Below are 18,460 nucleotides of genomic sequence, written 5' to 3' on the forward strand. Positions count from 1 at the left end.
AAGCAATTTTTATTAATCTTCTCTTAAATTGACTTCTATAAAGTTAGAGGGTCTGACAACCCCCACTTAATCATGAATGTATTAATTTAATGCAGCATATTTACAAAAATCAACTCTTATTTTTCAAAGGTATTAAAGATGATACAAATTCCAAAAATACATATTGTACATCTAAAATCATACAAACAGTTTAGCGAGTTAGTGAGAAAACAAAAGAAAAGTTGTGTGATAGTTAACCATCCAAATTCCATTAGAAACCTAGTGGGATGACATAATCATTTTGGCTTTGTGAGGTTTGGAACATTGGAGTCAAGATTATTCGGGATATGGGTTGATGTGTCACTACGTTTCGGCATACTATAATTCAAACGCCTTCATCAGGACCACATTGGCATTCCAATAAGACATTCCTATAAGGAAGCCATGGAAATGTGTGTCACTTGAAACTATATCAATGTATAGATGTACATCCATGTTAGAAAGTAGTGTGTCAGAGGTTTACTTGTATAAAGGTAGCCAGGATCAGGTTATTTGTTGTGGTGATAATGTAAATGTGTTTAGCTGCAGCTGTCATTATTTGAGGCTTTGGAAAAATATGAAATAATGGAATTACAAAAGTGAGAATGAATGAGAAATTGAGATCTTACATGATCACGCTTCGATAGTAGGGTATGTCTAAGTTTGTTAGATTTCCTTATTTTTCCCAATAAAGGTATGCCAATTCACGAATTTCTGCAAACATCAAAAGGTGAATGGTGTTATAGAGAGTGGATTGAGTGGTAAGAGTAGTTGTGGTGTGGGAGGATGTGTAGTGGGGCATGAGGGGTAGCAGTGGTGTCGGAGGAGCAGCTGCAGAGTGGGGGGAGGAGGAGGAGGAGGAGGAGTGTGGTGGAGATTAGTAGTCTGGAGGAGTAATAGAGTGGAGGAGAAGTGAGATCAAAGGTTTGAGGCAGGAGGAGGAGTGAGTGACATGAGAGGGAAAGAGAATATCAACGAGAGAGGAGGGAGTAGCATGGCAGGGGGAGTAAGGGAGGAGATGCCTTCGGACAGAAGAGAAGAGGGTAACGAGTGTCTGAACAGGTAAGAACAGCCCGACTGTCTGAAAGGCACAGCCCATTCCCTTTCGAATATCTAACACCAGGTGAGAGTAGGGAATGGTAGATAATCCCCTGATTGAGTTTAGGGAGCCATGCTCTCAGGGAGACTTCTGTAGCCTAACGTAGTAAATAACAGTAGGGGTTATGGAGGAAATTCTAAGGGCAAAGAGAAAGAAAGAACAAGAGGGAAAAAGAGAGTTGGAGAGAGAGAGTGGAGAGAGACAGAGAGCGCGAGGGCTCACAATAATCTTAAGAAAAACATGTGAGCTACCTTTGAGACTGATTGGTGTGCCATATTGGAACAGCTTCAAATGAGTGAACATTTGAAATCCTACTATCAGAATGTTTTTGTGGACTTTTGAGAACTATGGCACATACATTTATTTACATGACCATGTTACTTTTCATAAACTATTTACTTATTTTAGTACGATTACCGTTGTTATTTAACTATGATGGATGTGTGATATACCTTTCTGCTGACTCATGTTGTTTTTCATTAATTGCATTATGAGTGATATGTATATTTATTTTGTTGTACCCATCTCGCTTATATTTATCTAAGCTGAACCAGTTGGTAATAGCAGAATTACTTGTACAAACGTTTGGCCTGAACCACTGCACCAAAAATGAGTATATCATGTGGTCATTTTTAGCCAGGATGTTTACATGCTGCAGGTCCAGTGTAGATGCAATGACATCATTGCGCTTTTATGCAGTGATGTCATTAGGACTTTTTAATGGCTGTTATTGTGTAACGGTTGTTTCCCACACAGACTATCTAGCAATGCAGATTTACATCTGAAATGGATATATTAATCACGGCGAGCCAAGTCCCCATTACCTTGGGCATTTTCACACTTTCATATCATGACAAAATGGTACTCAATAACACCTTATACTTAACCTTCCTGTTTCCCATCTTCTGTCGTCTGCTTCCTTATACTTCTCCTCTTCCTGTGATTGGCCAACTCTACCTGACCAATCCTGCTCCATTATCCCTGCCTGGGAGGTGTTGCAGAGCCAAAAAAGCATGAAACCCCTGCCCCCTTTTCCCTTAATGACCCGCTGAGGTATGGCCATGGGGGTTTGTGAAGTTCATTGTTCAAGTTCCTCTTTAAGGGGCTCACTACTGACCTCGCTAAAGGTCAGTGCCCACCAGGGGAGCGCCTTGGTCCCTTTGAATAGTCTCTGGTGGTCCATTGAGGTCCCTGAACCCAGGATGGCTGCTCGTTACAGCGTGGGAGCGGACCGCGATGTGCTGCTTCACTACCGTGTAGCCACGGGGCTGGATCTCTGCTTCTCTCTGTCGGTGTGCTCTTCCTTGCTGCTGCTTCTCCAGTGCTGATAGATTGGGGGAGGCAGGCTGCCCTCTGAGAAACAGGTCCCGGGCTGTCCCGATCTTGGGACGGGTGCTGGCTGCTTTTTCGTGCTCTGCTGGTCCACTGATGGTTGAGTTCTGAGGAAAACGAAACAGTGCCGACGAGCATGGTGTTTTTGAGGCATGGTGTATGAGACAAAGGGTTACCGTAAAACACCATGCTGGCACAAAGAAAAGGGTTTAGGGTTGCTCCCTATTGTCTACTCCCTCAGGGCCAAGGTTGGCTCTGGATTGATTTGTGGGAGACATCCCCCTTCCTTTTCTGACGAGACCATGGTACTAGCCTTATCTAAGTGGTGTGCCTTTTCTGTGGAGTCTACTCTGATGCTTCATGGCAACATTCAGCATGACATTTGCAAACTAAAAATTATATTTAATCACTAGAGAAACTGAATGAAACTGCCTTGAGAACCGGGATGCAAGCATGACATGTTAGTGATGGGGCGGAGGGGGGTATACTTCTCCCAGTAATGAGGTACCATCTGCTCTGATTGCTGCGGGAGAGAAAGGAGCTATTTTGCAGGCAGCAGTGCCTTTGCTAAGACAATTGCATCGTTGATCTGGTATGGGGCCATTGATTAAGCACTTCTGACAAACTGCTTGCGCAGTCCTTTATGGAAATTGGTGATTCCCAGCCGTGTCCTAGTTTTGGGGACCAAAGGACTTTGAGGGGCTGTTATAGGCCTTTGCCCTCTGCACCTCCCAGTGCTCTGCATCAGATTATTTATTCATTTTTACATTTGTAAAGTGCGCGAAGCTCTGGGGCATCAAGGCGCTGTAGCTTGACCAGTTACTTGCAAAGAGGTGACAGACCGTTTCATACATTGTGACCTAATTCTCTCCCTGAAGTACCTTCAACCTACGAAAATGGCCAGTGGCGGGAAATAAGCAAATCAGACCTCTGCCCCAGTCCCTGGAAAATGCCACTCCTCTCTCTAGCCAACGGCAAGACAGATTGTCTAAATCATAGGTCTGCTCTGCAGGTGATGAATATCAACCGCTGATCACTTACGGTGAAACAACTGCCCAGATCCTGCTGCATTCTCTGAACCCTGTGGACTGGAGAAAGTGGAGAAGGAAGCCCTGGCACTGGAGACTGATCAAGATCATTAAGGTAACTATGCCAATGGCGTGAGACTCTGGCCTGCCACGGCGTAGAAGGTTGGAAGTAGGCCAGGGTGGTGGACGAGATGCTCTAGAAGGCAGAAAGGGATGATGCAAAGTTGTTGACATATGGGAAGCTGTGCCACATACTAGAAAGTTTAGATGTGTCCATGTGAGGTGGTGCAGTGCAATTCCCCTAAGGAGTGGACAGTGTGTCACTTTCTCTTGAATAAGCAAAGAACTCTGGGTATCCTTAGAAGTTGGCATCCCGCTCAACAAAGTAGCTGGTGTTAAAGTAGAATTACAATCCAAAGCTATACTAAACCATTCAATGTATGTGAATCAGAATATATATTTAGTTTTCCAAAAAAGCTGACAAATGTTTCACACTTTCTCAAGGCTTGTAATGAAGTGTTACTATACATGCTTACGGAGGCATTCAAATTTGAAGTCTGGAGCTGCTCCATTGATCTTGTGAAAAATCTCAACTTCTGATTGTTCAAGTGCACATCTCATATGGCAGCTATTCTATAATCGCTTCCTGTGATGATTCATTGCATGCCTTGATGAAGTGCCAGGTTGCGTGAAACACGTCAGCTTTTTAAAAAAAAATAACCAAAATATATATTTTATAAATGTACATTCTGAATCGCAAACATCAAATGGTCCGATATAAAATTCAAATTGTAGGTTTGCCCTACCAGGAGCAGGAGGTGCCAGCTTCCCCTATCTAGCGCCCCTTCACCGGAATGCCCTCCCACCAACCCTTCGAGCAGAAGAATCACTCTTAGCATTCCAGAAGGCCATGAAAACCACACCATTCACTTGACTAATGACACACTAGTCTTATGTAATTCATGCTTACCTCATATTGCAACCTTAACTATGATATTCATGCGTAAATTAACTAAATGTTGAGATATCTATACTTAAATGTACTCCATCTAGGATACCCATGTATATTGTACTAAATGCCAAATGCTTTCTATGACTACCCTACTTGTAACCCCCTGTAACTAAGCTCCACTCAAGTAACAGCGCCACTATGCCTATGGGCTGTTTTGTGCGCTATACAAATGTAAAAAATAAATAAAATAAATACCAACGTGCACTTTGGAGCCTAAAATGTATACTTCTAAGGATACCCCCCTCCCACCGAGTCCTCAGATAGCAAAGATGGGTGGAAGTTAACCTGTGCAGCCAATGTGGTACTTTGTGTCATTCTGAAAATAATGTGTGTGTGACTCACTCGCACACATTTCCTGACCACTTCTGGTTCTTAATTAGCTTTTGCTATAAGATGGTGCGTTAGTACCACCTATAAGCCAGAACTAATGCATTGGACTACAGATAGGAAGAAATTGCATATGAGGAGGGTCTTGTAGGTGTTGTTTGGTTATTTAACCACCCATTGACTGCCCTTGGCCATGCGAATGCCTATGCATCCCCACCCACTTGCTGCCCCTCCCCGCCTAAAACACACCGTCCTGGGATCTCTTTGTGCTACCTTGATCAAGCCTTAACATCAAACGTTGCATTCAAAGTGCCTCCCAGGTTTTTTTTCAAAGCGGTCTTCTGAGAGCTAACGGATTAATTGGGAATGTAAACGCACTAAAAAACCAGGCCTGCCTTCAGCCACTTTATTAGCATTATGCATGTCCTTCACTGAAGTCCTGGTAAGAACAAGCACTGGCAAAGCCAACAGGTTTGACTTGTGTATAGGTGTTGGTTATGCATTTGCCTGGCACTGCTATCGTATGCCCAGGTATGTGCACCATGTTCCGGCTAATACCATTAATGGCCACTTAGTACCATTACAGTAATACCTGCCAAATACCTTCTCCATGTCTACACAAAAGCCATAACTGTTGCCATTGCTAATGCTTGTTCTGAGATGCTGGTACTATCCTGCAGTGATGCATCTAGAGAATTCATAGGGGACCATTATACATGGGCTGATACAAAGCAGACATTCCCTTCCCTCTGCAAAGTCCCACCGCTGTAGGATGCCAGTGGATGGTGCTGGGCTTTCCCATTCAAAAGGTCAGGGGTTTGGCAGGCCTTCGACAGACTCCTGAAGGTGAACGAATGCTAACTTATTAAAAGTCACCTTTGGAAAGCATTTAATTACTAAATGTACAACTTTGCCCGCCCAGTGTAGCACAGGCGAGGCATTTGCTATGACAATTTTGCAGTTGTGAGGTTAATATTCAACTTTAAGCAAAATTTGCATCATGGCTGGAGTGGGTGCTGCAAGTCCCTGGTGCCATGAACACACAGCACATGATACATTTCTTCAGGTTATTCAAATCTATAGATGCAACCATTACTCTTCGTTGGCTTGGGGGTTACATTGTGGCTCTGCAAGGTGGTCCCAGCATAGGTGTTCCAAATCAAGTCTGGCATATTGCCTGGTTGCTTTGCACAAAAGAATTCAACATGACTGTGCAAAGACATGCTACAAATAAAAGAGACCCTTTGTTGACTTATGTCCCCACCGTCTGCAAATCGCTGTGTAGAGTCCGTCATTTGTTCCGCTCTGGGAAGTCAAGGCACGGAGTTTGGACTTATCGCTGAATTAATGACACTATAGGCAAGGAAGATAGCCACCCAAGGTCTTCATCACGGCTCATTGGGGTTGTCTGTTCACAAAGCTACTGCAGTTATCCACGATATCACCCACACAGCCCTCTGGGGCACCTGGTACCTGAGCCAAATAGAGAGAAGGGAAGAGCACATTGGTTCGTGAAGTGCCCACGTTTGTGTGTGAGAACATGTGTGCACATGTGAAGTTGTCTCTGAAAAACTCCTCCTGAACACCTTCTTGCATCCGGACTAGAGAAGAATACTGCTGCGTCTTTCTCTTTTACTGAATGTGCCTGTGGGTTCCCCTAAATCCTGCCGTCTTGTGTATACCCTCTCTCTACCCTTGTCTTCCTGTACATTCTGCAGCCTGTGTCCCCTTTGGTGTGTATTCGGTGTCCGCTCATGCTTTCGCTCTATAACGCGTGCTCTGTGTCGACTTGTGCAGGGTCTGGCTCAAATGACGGCTACTGCCTGCCCTTACCCTCAGGTGTACTGAGTCATCCTGTCTTTTCTGCTTCTTACACATGCTTTTGCCTGCTCTCCCTCGTATGTGGACTCTGTTGGTCCGTGTGCCTGTTCGTCCACTTCTATTTACTCCTGGCTGTTCTCCTTCTTATGTATTGTCTCTGTTCTACACATGCACCTGACTTAATGCCCAAAGTCATACCCTTGCTTCTCATCCTTTCTGCCCACCCTCCTCGTCATACTGTTCATTCTCCAGTCTTCCGTTTCTTGGACGCCTTCCGGTCTAATTTCTTTTCCTACCTGAAGACCCTCCTCATCCCTCAATGTTTGCCTCGCTTTTGTCTCACAAGCCTACACCAGCTTGCTGCTGTGCCAGTAATGCCTTCTCTAGATTTTGTGCACGCATGTGCTTGCTGTCATTACCTTGCCACTCCTGATTGCTCACTGGACTAGGAATATCTTTCTAACAATTGACTGATCTCCCTCTCTTTTTTCCATGTGTAAATAGAAAGGTATTCTCTCTTCATCATTGCTCACCTCTTCTGCAAATGTCTGCATTCTGTCTCATTATTATTTGTATGCATTTTTCCCACTATGTCTCCTTTGCCTTTTAGACTGGCACCTAATCAATAAACTCTTCTGATTGCTTTGCTTATATTATCCTAGTGTTTGCTTGTTGCTTCTTCCATTGGCCTTTGCAGACATGTTAATCCATCTCCCCTGGCCCTACTTCTCTCCTCACCCTCTTTAGATGCCCATTGAGATCGTCCTGCTGCTCACCGTGCCTGTTGTTGACCCTGATAAGGAGGACCGAAACTGGAAGAGACCCCTCAACTGCCTCCACGTGATCACCAGCCCCCTGGTCTGCGTCCTAACTCTGAAGTCTGGGACATGTAAGGCACGCGTGTGGTCAATCATCCGGCCCTGCTTCTAAATAGAGGACAGCAACTGCAGAGGGGGGGGATTCAAATTCAACGAGAGTAGATGAAGATGTCGCTCATGGGAGAATTGGGGGTCCTCTAAATGTAATGTGATGGGTTGTGTTTGGTTGCATGTTATGGGATGAATCTTCTGTTCATTGTCTGGGTCCTAGTCTTGGCCTAAGAGCTTTTAAGTCCCATCACCTGTACATGATTATATCAGTCATCTTGTTGTTGCTGTTTCTTAGTAGCAGCACACGGGTTATCTGGTCATTGCAATTACTTTCGTATAGTGGGATGGGTCACTTAGTGATTGTTTAGTAATTTGGGATGGTGTGGCTGGGGTTATCTGGTCATTGTCTATTGTCCTGAAATGACCCTGTGGTGGTACTGTAGTCCCTTTATAGTACCTTGCAATGATGGGATTGGTAATCTGTTAGTTTGTCCCACCTGTGGTAGGGTAATGTTGTGCACTGAGGGTGCTAACCTGTGCTTCTTCCCCAATTCTGCAGACGGACTCTACAGGATACAAGATGTGTTTCCCGTGTGGACTGTCCTGATTCTAGTAGCAGCACCGATGGCTGTTATCGTCTTCTTCATCACAAAGAATGAGGTGGCTCCGAAATATCACTGTGTAAGTACAACTAGGCCCTTTGCTCCTTTCAGACTCATCTATTGCTAAAGGTTTGGGCAGCATGTTTGCCCGAGACATTTAAGGAAGCTGGTCACTGAAACTGGATTTGTCCTCTCCTTTTTCCTTTTGGAAATGGTTTTCCCCACTCCTACGCATCTCCTCCCCTGTCTTTGTATCCATGTAGTCATAGAGGCTTCATCCCAACCAAGGCATGATTTGCATGTCCCATGCTCCTAGGCCAAGAACTGCCACAAGTGTTTAATGCCTGCAACCCTGGGGATAATATCCAAGTTCACCTTCTGCTTTCAATCCCGGATTGACACGTTCTAGAAGGGGGCACACGCCGAACATGGCAAATGAAGGTATTACCTGGTTCACCCTTGAATACAAGGAGGACCAAGTTACGGGTCTAGTTCGAAGCAAAGGAAACTACAACCATGAACAGAAATGAAATCCCTACTCCCAGTGGTGCAACTGCTTTGCTTTCACAGCTCTCTGGGGATTCGCCATCCTCCGTTTACCTCTGCGGGACATTAATTTTCTATCTCCCTTTTGAAGACCCCCATCTACTGTTCCTGTTGGCGGCCTTTAGTTCCATGACCATCATTCTCTGAGGGATTTCCACTCTATTGCATCATTCTGGTGGATTCTTCTGGCTTTCATCTTACTTTAACAGGTTCCCCATACATGACAGTGTGCTTACACATGTTAGGGCCCTGTACTCCTGCCTTCTTCTGAGAAAATTCCATCAATTGTGTCCCTTTGTCAGTCATTTATCTTCCTTTTGGGAGATCTCCATCTACTACCTCCCAATCTGGGGTTTCTCCGTCTCCTCCACGGCCCCCCTTTTCTGGTGGGGTTCTCTACTTGTGTTTCTCTTGGAAATGTTCAGTTTTCTGTCTCCTGCTTGTGAGTTTCCTGGTCAATTACTTTCCTGCAGTAGGATGGGATAGAGCAGGAGTGTTTATGAATGTTCTCTCCCTCTCCCTTCCCCTACAGATTTTCTCCTTCCTGGGGTTCTTGGTGAGTGCTTTGTGGATTAACGCTGCTGCCACAGAAGCTGTTAACCTTCTCCGGACTTTTGGTGTAATCTTCAAGCTGAGCAACACAGTCCTGGGCCTGACGCTGCTAGCCTGGGGAAACAGCATTGGAGGTAAGAGGAGTGAAAATGAGTGATCTAGACCAGAGGAGGGAGGAGTGGCCATGTGTAAACAATAGAGGTCAAGGAAGTCTGTAAATGCTAGGGGAGTCAACATTTGAGCTGGAAGTAGGTGGTCTGGCTTGCAAATGTGCATGGAGAAGTGAGCTAGTATGGGGAACAACATCTGAGGTGTACATAGAGCAGCAGCATCACAAGGGACTGTAGTGCAAGCACCTAGAGGTACAGCACCAGAGGTGAGAGCATCATTGCAGGCGGTTGGAGTGAATGAGCATAGAAGACAATGTTGGGGACCAGAAAATTGCATGGGCAAGTGGAACTGTACTTGAAAGAAGTGAGTGAGAATTGAGGAATAGAAGAGTGAATGCGGTCCAAAAGACGAGTTAAGATGTATGAACATGTAGAGGAGAGGAGTGATTGAGCACAGAGAACATTGGGGGTGACGGGACTAGAGACAGCAAGTGGTAACGGCAGCAGAGGTGAGAAGTGTGAGCATAAGAGAGAAGCAGCAGTGAGCAAATATGGGTGAAAAAAAGGGGCGATTGAGTTTGGAAGAACATGAGCGATGGCATAAGAGGGGTTAAGCCAGCCTAAGGGGAACAGCGCCTTAGGTGTGAGGTTGCCTGAGGGAACTGCATGAGAGGGGGAGGTGAAGTGTGTGAGCATGGGGATCAATATCGTAGGTGAAGGAAGTGAGAGTACGGGGGGAGACATTGTAGAAGTTGGTGGGTCTGAATGGAACTGTTGTGGAAGTGAGAGGATTCGGGCAGTATGGAACATTCTCATTGGCAGCAGTGCTGGAAATTGATAAAAGTTACTCTGGGAATGCCACCCTTTTCGTGGGGGGGGGGGGGGGTCAGTTATGCTGCCCATGTCCAGCTGATTTGCTCATGCAATTAATCAATTGCACCTAGGGGGTGACGGGGGATGGCTGCAGTCCTTGGGATTTGTATAAAAGTAAAGCGCATTTGGGGACATAAGAATGGCCACATTATTTTATATTTAAAATGCGCCTGTGATTAGAGCAGGCAAACATTTCGAGTAAGTAATGCACGCTTGGCTCTTTCCTCATTTCCTTAGCCAAAATACTCACTGTAACAGAAAAGGGTCTGTAAATCCCAAGGCAAGGGTGCAGAGCTTTGACAGTGTATGGTTGTAGATGTGGGACAGGGGTTGTTGTTTATATGACTTTTGGAATGGAGTGGGATTAGAAGTAATAATAATCCTTGATTGTCCCCTGTCCTGGGCTCTCAGTCAATTTCACAAGTGGATCTTAGCTTTTCTCTCAAGCCTCTCACTAGTTTATAGGTCACACTACACTAATGTGTTACTCCATATTGGATGGAAAAAGGTATGGTTTATAGGGGACAACAAACACTTGACCCTTCAATACCCACTAATTACTGGCCTATCACCACCGGTCCCTTTCGATTAAAAATCCTTGATAAGGTCGCCAACACACAGATCCAGAAATACTTGGAACTACACCACCTCCTGGGAGCACGCCAATCTGGTTTCCGTCCACAACACGGCACAGAGAAGGCCCTCATAGACCTAAAGACCCAAGTCGACGGACTAAGGGATAAAGGCAAATCTGCCCTTCTCCTCCTCCCTGACCTTTCGGCTGCTTTCGACCTTGTTGAACACAAGGTCCTTTGCAGCCATCTGGACTCAGCTGCCCACTTCTCTAGGGAGGCCATAGTTTGGATTGAGTCCTTCCTAAGCGAGAGGACCATGCAGGTATTTTCATCCTTAGCAGCAGAAGACCCTATCACCTGCGGCGTCCCCCAGGGATCTTGTGTCTCTCTGACGCTATACAACATATTCACTAAGCCCCTGTTCGATGATCTGGACAGTCTTGGTATTGCCTACACTAACTATGCAGATGATACACAGATTCTCCTCCCACTTTCAAGGGATTACGATAAGGATTTGGCCTTGGTGAATAGGGTGTATCTCATCATCCAGGCATGGATGTCTAATCATGGTCTATGCCTGAATGATGACAAAACTGAGCTCATTATCCTAGGCACCTCCACCAACCTCAACAAATTAGGCGCTGAATAAGCCTCCTTCATAATTGACAGCAACCTCATCAAAGTGGCCAGAGAGGTGAAAACCCTTGGCTTCTCAACCCTCTTGTTCGCAAAACAAGTTAACACGCTGGCTTCCACTACCGCCTACACATGTAAACTCATCAGAACTGGCAAACCCTTCCTCTCAAACAGTTGCATCATCCAGGCCAGAGCCCTCATTCTGCCCAGGCTTGACTTTTGTAACGCCCTCTATATTGGCTCAAACAAAGCAATCGTCAGGAAAATCCAAACACTCCAAAAGAAGGCCCTCAAAGCGGCCCTTGAAATGGCTAGGAAAAACCACATCTCTGAGATCAGGCGGCAAAACAATTGGCTCTCTACAAACGACAAAATCAAACTGAAAACTGTGTCACTCAACCACAAATCCCTCAACAACGCTGCCCCCAGCTATCTCACAGAGAGATTCCATAAAAGGACCTCCATTAGACCTTCCAGACTAGCCCATAACACTCTCCTCGTCCCTAAATTCAAACTCTCTAAAATAGGTGGCAATAGCTTCCCTGCCAAAGCAGCCCAGCTCTGGAACTCCATGCCTCCTGCAATCCGAGAAGCTCAGCCATATCAAAACTTAGGTACAAATGCACCTCCTGGCTCAAATCCTGCGATATTTAACCCCAGCTGTGTGTCCACTAACTGTAGATCACCATCAAGTGCACAGCATCGAAATGCATAACCTCATTGTCTCCTGTTATCATGATATTATTCTGTGCTTATATGTGCCTGTATTCATTTATCTATTGTGTAACCAAACTGTGATGTTAACTTTTTCTATTGTGTAACTAAGCTGAGAACCTACCTGTAACCTCTGTGCCCTGATACCCTCACGTCTGGAGCACGCTACAAATGAATTATCAAACAACCCATGCCTCATAATATCATGCATGGGATCTGACCGGCAGTCCTCCAGCCCTCACTAGTCCAAACCATGCTAGGTTTTCAAGATAACCACCAAGCATGTAATAATTCCCATTTGGATTAATTGTATTTTAGTGTACTTTGTGTGGTCATCCTGAAAAGCTGGCAAGGATTTGGCTCAAGGGACGAACCAGAGGAAACCCTTGCCTTGAAGTCTGTGTGCTTCTTGCTTAAGTGCCACCGTTATTTGTGCGCGTGAAGCAACGCGCCAGCTACCGCAAAAAAAGCATTACTGTGGGCTATGCTGCTAATTTAGGTGTTTCAGCATTTATAAAACAATGTCCTCTTAGTCTTTCTGGTAAGACGTTTATAGGTGCTGAAAGTGACATTCCTCACCACAGGGAAAAACATTTGAGAAATGTAAGTACACATTGTAAGAAAAGGTTTGACCCTGGAACAGGACACCAAATCCTACAGAGCCTTTACACAGAGGCCTGTAAATGTCCAACAGCCTCATGATGCTTTGATGTCCACTGGGTAACCACAAGTCTAGACTGGCCATCCATGCACGGCCAAAAAACACACAAGTCAGCACTCCCATAAAAACACACGCACTCAACACTTCAGGATCCACCCTCCCTCTTAAATGCAGGATTCGCTCATTGTCAGTGTTGACCTTCTAGTAAGCAAGCATCGTCATTTATTTGAAATATTGTGGAATCATATTTTGGAGAACAGTTCATAAAACGTTTTTTGCTGTGCTTCTTGGAAGAATCATTCACAGCATAAGGATTTAAAACCAAAAAGGTAGGGAAATATGATTACCGCATTCTCAAATGGGACCTACCTTTTTAGAGCCACAAGCCGCAAAAGATGAACATTTTGTTGCAAGAAGAATCATTTACTTAAAAACAATACCCCATAAAGGTCAGTGTAGGCATGTAATTAGAGTAGCGTTTTTAATATTTCCTACGAATTGGGAGCAGGGGTCCCAATGAGAAAGATCTCAGTCTTGCTGGCGTTGAGGCAGAGATTGTTTGCACCATGACTGAATAGCAGATCGACAGTCGGGAATGAGCGAGGAGGAGGCCGAGGGTAGCCTAAAAGAGAGCTGCGTGTCATCTGCTTAACACTGAAAGTTAGAGTTGAAGGTTGAGATCAGGACTGCCAAAGGGGCCAGATAGATGTTGGAGAGCCAGGGGGAGAGGATAAATCCCTGTGGAACACCACATGTAGAGAGAGAGATGGTGCAGAGAAATGGTCGGTCCAAGTGGGAGGAAGTGAACCAAGCCAGAGCCTAATCCTTGATGCCAACAGTCACCCACAACATCCTGATTATGTGTTTACACCATCTATACCAGCAATTTTTGGTAATCTCTGGAGTCAGTGGATTTGTGGTTCCTGGATAGACATGAGGTGGGTTGTTTTTGTCTTTTAAGATGTGCAGCAATGGGTTTAGGGTCTCCTGGTGCACGTTACTAAATTCTGTCCTTTCTCCTCAAGTAGGTCGCCAACATTTTTGATTTTGAGTAGGGGTTGTGAGGTTGGATGCTTTTGAACTGTTTCAAACATGCATTACCTTGAAATGTCATGAATGCATGTCTTGATATGATTCTAGTGTCCCTTGCAGGAGGAATTGATGCAGATTATATATTACTAAGATATTACACTAGTCTTTTGCTTTGCCTGCTTTTTAACCAGCTAATCTAGAGGCGGAAGAGATTTATGCAGAGACACTGCTGGCAGTGTGCCTATGAGACATTTTTCGTGGCATCATTAATCTTGACTGATTATACAATGGTGGATCCTATTTAGCTGGACTTCCTTTGTGTTTTTATCACACTAGTTATATTATTTCTTGTAGGAGTTAGGATTGTTAAAGAGAAATAGTTTTTATGACCTTTGGCTCAATCTCTGTAGGTTTCACTTTATGGAGCCGCACCTTACAGAGCGGGTCAGGAATGGGATCTTTGTTGTTTATATGACTTTTGGAATGGAGTGGGATTAGAAGTATGGAATGCAACACTGGATTAATGTAATGCCCAATGTTTATATATGCAGTTGCCTATTGCGCCTGGAGATGTGGGAGTGCGTTAGGTTGAAACCTGTTTGCGAAGGCTGTAAGTTAATGTGCGCTGGTGTGTGTTCTGTGTAGCGCAGCGAAAGATGGAAAGTTTGGGATTGCTGCATTGGACTGTTGGCGGTGTATATATGCTGAATTGGACCCATGGATTATATGCAACTGTAGGCTGAGATTTGCAAGTCTTGTGCATAGCGCTGCTGCTTTGTAAGATGGTGAGAGCTACACTAGACGAAGCAAACACATTCTCTTTAGCTATCAGATGATAGCAATGCTGGATAAAAGGTTGAGGTTGCAATGCTAGTTTTGTAAATAATGCAGTCTGAAAGGGGGAAGTACAGAACGCTTACTTTGAATGTCTTAGAAGTGAGGTGAGATGACTTGTGGCTGTTTGCTTGAGTTGGTTCCTGGTTACCAAAAACAGACTACAGCTACCAGAATTCCTTGAGACCAATTGAGACTAATCTATAACACCTGAAAAAACAGCCTCCCTGAATATTGTTAGAGACATGAAAGCACTTGGAGGAGAACAGCAACTTGAAATGCAGCAGGTATTTAACACTGGGAACTAGAGTGCGCACCTCACCCACCCTCTGTTTTTCTACATACTATTTGCATTAATACATGATTATCTAGCGGATGATGTGAGAGGTGTAGAACTCACATGTTTACATAGTATACTTAACAGGTTTTAGGACAGTATGTTATTGAGTGTCTTGGTATTGTTTCTTGTCTGGCTGCTATGATAAGGTTAGTGGTCCATCCTCACTACAAATCACAAAAAGGGGACTGATGGCTTATAGTTAATGTTTGGGATTGGCTTAATAAGGTGACCAAGGGGGTGTTTGGATCAGGATGAAGGCAGTCAATGAAGGGAGTAGTTTGATCTGTCCTATAGGGCTGACTGCGGGCACATGGGGGTTGCACTGGACGTTTGTTATTTACTTATCTTAGTATTCATTAAATAGGGAGGGGGCTCGGCAAGGGAGTTTATTTGTAATGTTTATTTTTCACAGGTTGGTGTTTGCACAGTCCAACGTTATCCTATGAGGGAGTGAAGTTTTTCCTTTTTCTTGTTTTTTGTGCCTTACTCAAAGAGTTAGTAGCTACTGAGAGTGTGACCTGCTTGGGAACAGGTAGAATGTCTGCGTCCTGTAGTGAGATGTGCTTTCTCCTGGAACGTGAAGGGGATCAATAGTCCACTAAAGATTAAACAAGTTCTTAATCACTTGATGGACCTAAAAGCTGATGTGACCTTTTTTGCAGGAGACTCATTTCTCAGTTGATGAGAATGCTGAATTACAGAGGGGATGGGTAGGTCAGGTATTTGGCTCCTCGTTTAACACATACTCAATCGTTGTGTCGATACTGATTTGTAAAAATCTGGCGGTTCAGGTGCTCTCAAAATGGAAGGACAAAGATGGTAGATTGATATTGCTTTCAAGGGAGAGAAATTTACATTTTGCAATATTTACGCCCCAACTGTAGATGATGGTTTCTTTTTTTGGATGGTTTCACAAGCTTTGGAGGACCAGGATTGTGCTAATATATACTGGGAGGAGATTCCAATGAAGTGATGGATCCTTTAACGGACAGAAGCAACAATAGTGTATTGAGGTCAAAAAGTAATCAAGCGGTTCCCTTACAGGATTTGATTTCAGAGCATAGTCTGATAGGTACCTGGCAACTTGAACACCCGTCTGATAGGGATTTTAACTTCTTTTCAAGTGCCCTTAATACCTGCTCGCGGATCGACCTGATCCTGACAGGCGGTTTGCTTACTACTACTAACAACTATAAGGGAGGTGCAAATAAAAACCGACATCTCCACCGGCGCATGATCAGATAAGTGGATGTTTTTAATTACTCACAGGGGTTCACTATGTGAGTTGAAAACTTCAATTCTGGAGGAGGAGGAAATTGTAAAGAAAATTGTCAAAGCAGTGAATTATTTTATAGAAAAGAATTGTACTGGAAACGTGGACCCAGGCATGGTTTAAGAGGCTTTCAGATGCAGTATGAGAGGCCCCCTGATTGGTTTGTCTAGCAGGCGGAAGAATAATAGAAACAACGACATTAAGAGTCTGGAGGTGAAGATAAAGTATTTGGAAAAAGAGGTGATGCAGAATCCGGTTACGTTGGATTAAATGTGAGTATAATAAAAGGATGTCAGAAAGAGCTGGATATATGCTTTTTCAAATTAAGTGCTCATACTATGGGAATGGAGAAAAATATGACTGATGCCTGGCATACAGAATACGGAAACAAGAAAGGGAGAAGGCCATTCCTTCAATTGCAAAGCCAGATGGCACCATAACGATTGATCTGATAAACAGTATGTTCTACAAGGAGCTCTACTCCGAGGATATTGGTGTTGTAGGAGACCTGCAGGGGTTTGGACAAAACATGTGACTTCCAGGGCTCTCTGCTGTTGATAGAGCAATTTTGGATGGGGATTCTTCAGTGGAGGAGATAAGGAAATTGGTAACAAGCCTCAACTCGGGTAGATGCCCTGGACCAGATGGGTTGCCCATGGAATTTTATAGTATAATGCCCAACTTGGTTTTTGAACTGGTAAGAGACATGTATAAAGCCTATGGGACTGTTGGGATCTTACCAGCGTCAACTCGTGCTTCAATTTGGTTGATTTTGAAAAAAGAAAAGAATCAGACTTCACCTTCGAATAATCGACCAATTACTTTGATAAACATGGACAATAAGATCTTCGCAAAGTCGTTGTTAAGATGTACGTCCCGGGGACGCTGCGTACCAGAGCTTCCAGGAGATGCGCGTTGAGGTGATGCCAGTTTGTCGGTTGGTTGATGGCACGAAGACAGGTAGCACAAAGAACCAGCCCCACTTCCACGCTAATGGCACAGGGTTGAAGAGGATCCAACTCCTGACGCCACGAATGGGCGCTTCCCTGGATTTTAACGTGGCGCCAGAACAGTGCAAGCACTAGCAGGGAAGGCCGTTTCCAACTGTTGTACTGAGCTGGTCGATGTCTGTATCTGGATGTTGAGGCGAAGAGGAACGTTGGTGTCCACGAAGAGCAGGCACCCAGGCTGGAGGCAGACAAGATCAGGCAGAGGATAGTCAACTGGGTAATGGACACCACCCAAGGCAGAATAATGAACCAAGGCAACCAGGGGCAAAACAGAGAGGAGGTAGCCCAGGACAAGGAATAGAGAGCCAATGGAACAGGGCTAGGAACTGGCAGGGGAAAACAAGGAAGGAAGCCCTGGAATAGGGACCCCACAACCCGAGGGTAGGAGCAGACCAGGACAAAACAGGAACCCAAACCCCCTTCCAAAGGCAGGGGTCAGACCAGAGAATCCAAGAACCCAACCCCCCTAGGCAGGCAGGGGTTGGACCAGGGAGAAGCCAAGAGCAAGTACAGGGGCCAACAAAAGAACAGGAATCAATGTAGTGAAGTGGAGGGTCAAGGACCAAGCCGCGTTGAGACACGACTAGTTCCTGATCCGACCACGTAATAAGGAAGCCACCGGAATTGAGGCCAGGGGCGCAATGACTCTCCGCCAATCCGCGCTGATCATCCGGCACGAAACGAGGCTTACAACGCAAGCCTGACAACGCTGCCCTATGTGCATGCGCGGAGCGCGGCAGAATGCGCATGCGCGAGGCGCTGCCCCTGACACCTGAGGACTCCAAGGAGCGGGGACCCCACCAGCAATAACGGGGTTAAAACCTCCAGGACTGGACCATGCGTGTGGATTTCCTCGGTCTCCTCTGATGGGTAGGTGTCCTAACAGTCGTCGGCAAAAATAGTAGAGGTAGTATTACATAGGCTGATACTCTAACCAGACTGGATTTGTCAAAGGAAGGCAGGACATGACCAATATGAAGAGACTACTTCAGACGATTGCACGGGCGAATGCCACAGAGAATTACACAGCAATCTTCTCATTAAATGCAGAGAAGGCATTTGATTGGGTAAAATTTGATTTTTCTGTTTGTTGTAATGGAAAAGATGGGCTGCGGTGAGTCTTTTATGAGTTTGGTAAAGAACGAGAACCTGACTGCTGACGGTTCTGCTCATGGAGTTTGATCAGAATCATTTGG

The 18,460-nt window shown here is 45.0% G+C and overlaps 1 protein-coding gene across 3 annotated transcripts in view; it reads left to right on the forward strand.

Annotated features, from left to right (window-relative positions):
- Positions 1–18,460, forward strand: part of SLC8B1 (solute carrier family 8 member B1) — a 348,368-nt gene that overhangs the window by 286,740 nt on the left and 43,168 nt on the right. For all 3 annotated transcript variants that reach the window (XM_069619233.1, XM_069619235.1, XM_069619234.1), the window contains 4 exons: positions 3,462–3,592; positions 7,385–7,526; positions 8,066–8,187; positions 9,187–9,340. In XM_069619233.1, coding sequence (XP_069475334.1) covers positions 3,462–3,592; positions 7,385–7,526; positions 8,066–8,187; positions 9,187–9,340 — 549 coding nt within the window. The remainder of the gene's footprint in view (positions 1–3,461; positions 3,593–7,384; positions 7,527–8,065; positions 8,188–9,186; positions 9,341–18,460) is intronic.

This window comes from Ambystoma mexicanum, chromosome 10, assembly GCF_040938575.1.
Source record: "Ambystoma mexicanum isolate Mex_15411 chromosome 10, UKY_AmexF1_1, whole genome shotgun sequence".
NCBI lineage: Eukaryota > Metazoa > Chordata > Amphibia > Caudata > Ambystomatidae > Ambystoma > Ambystoma mexicanum.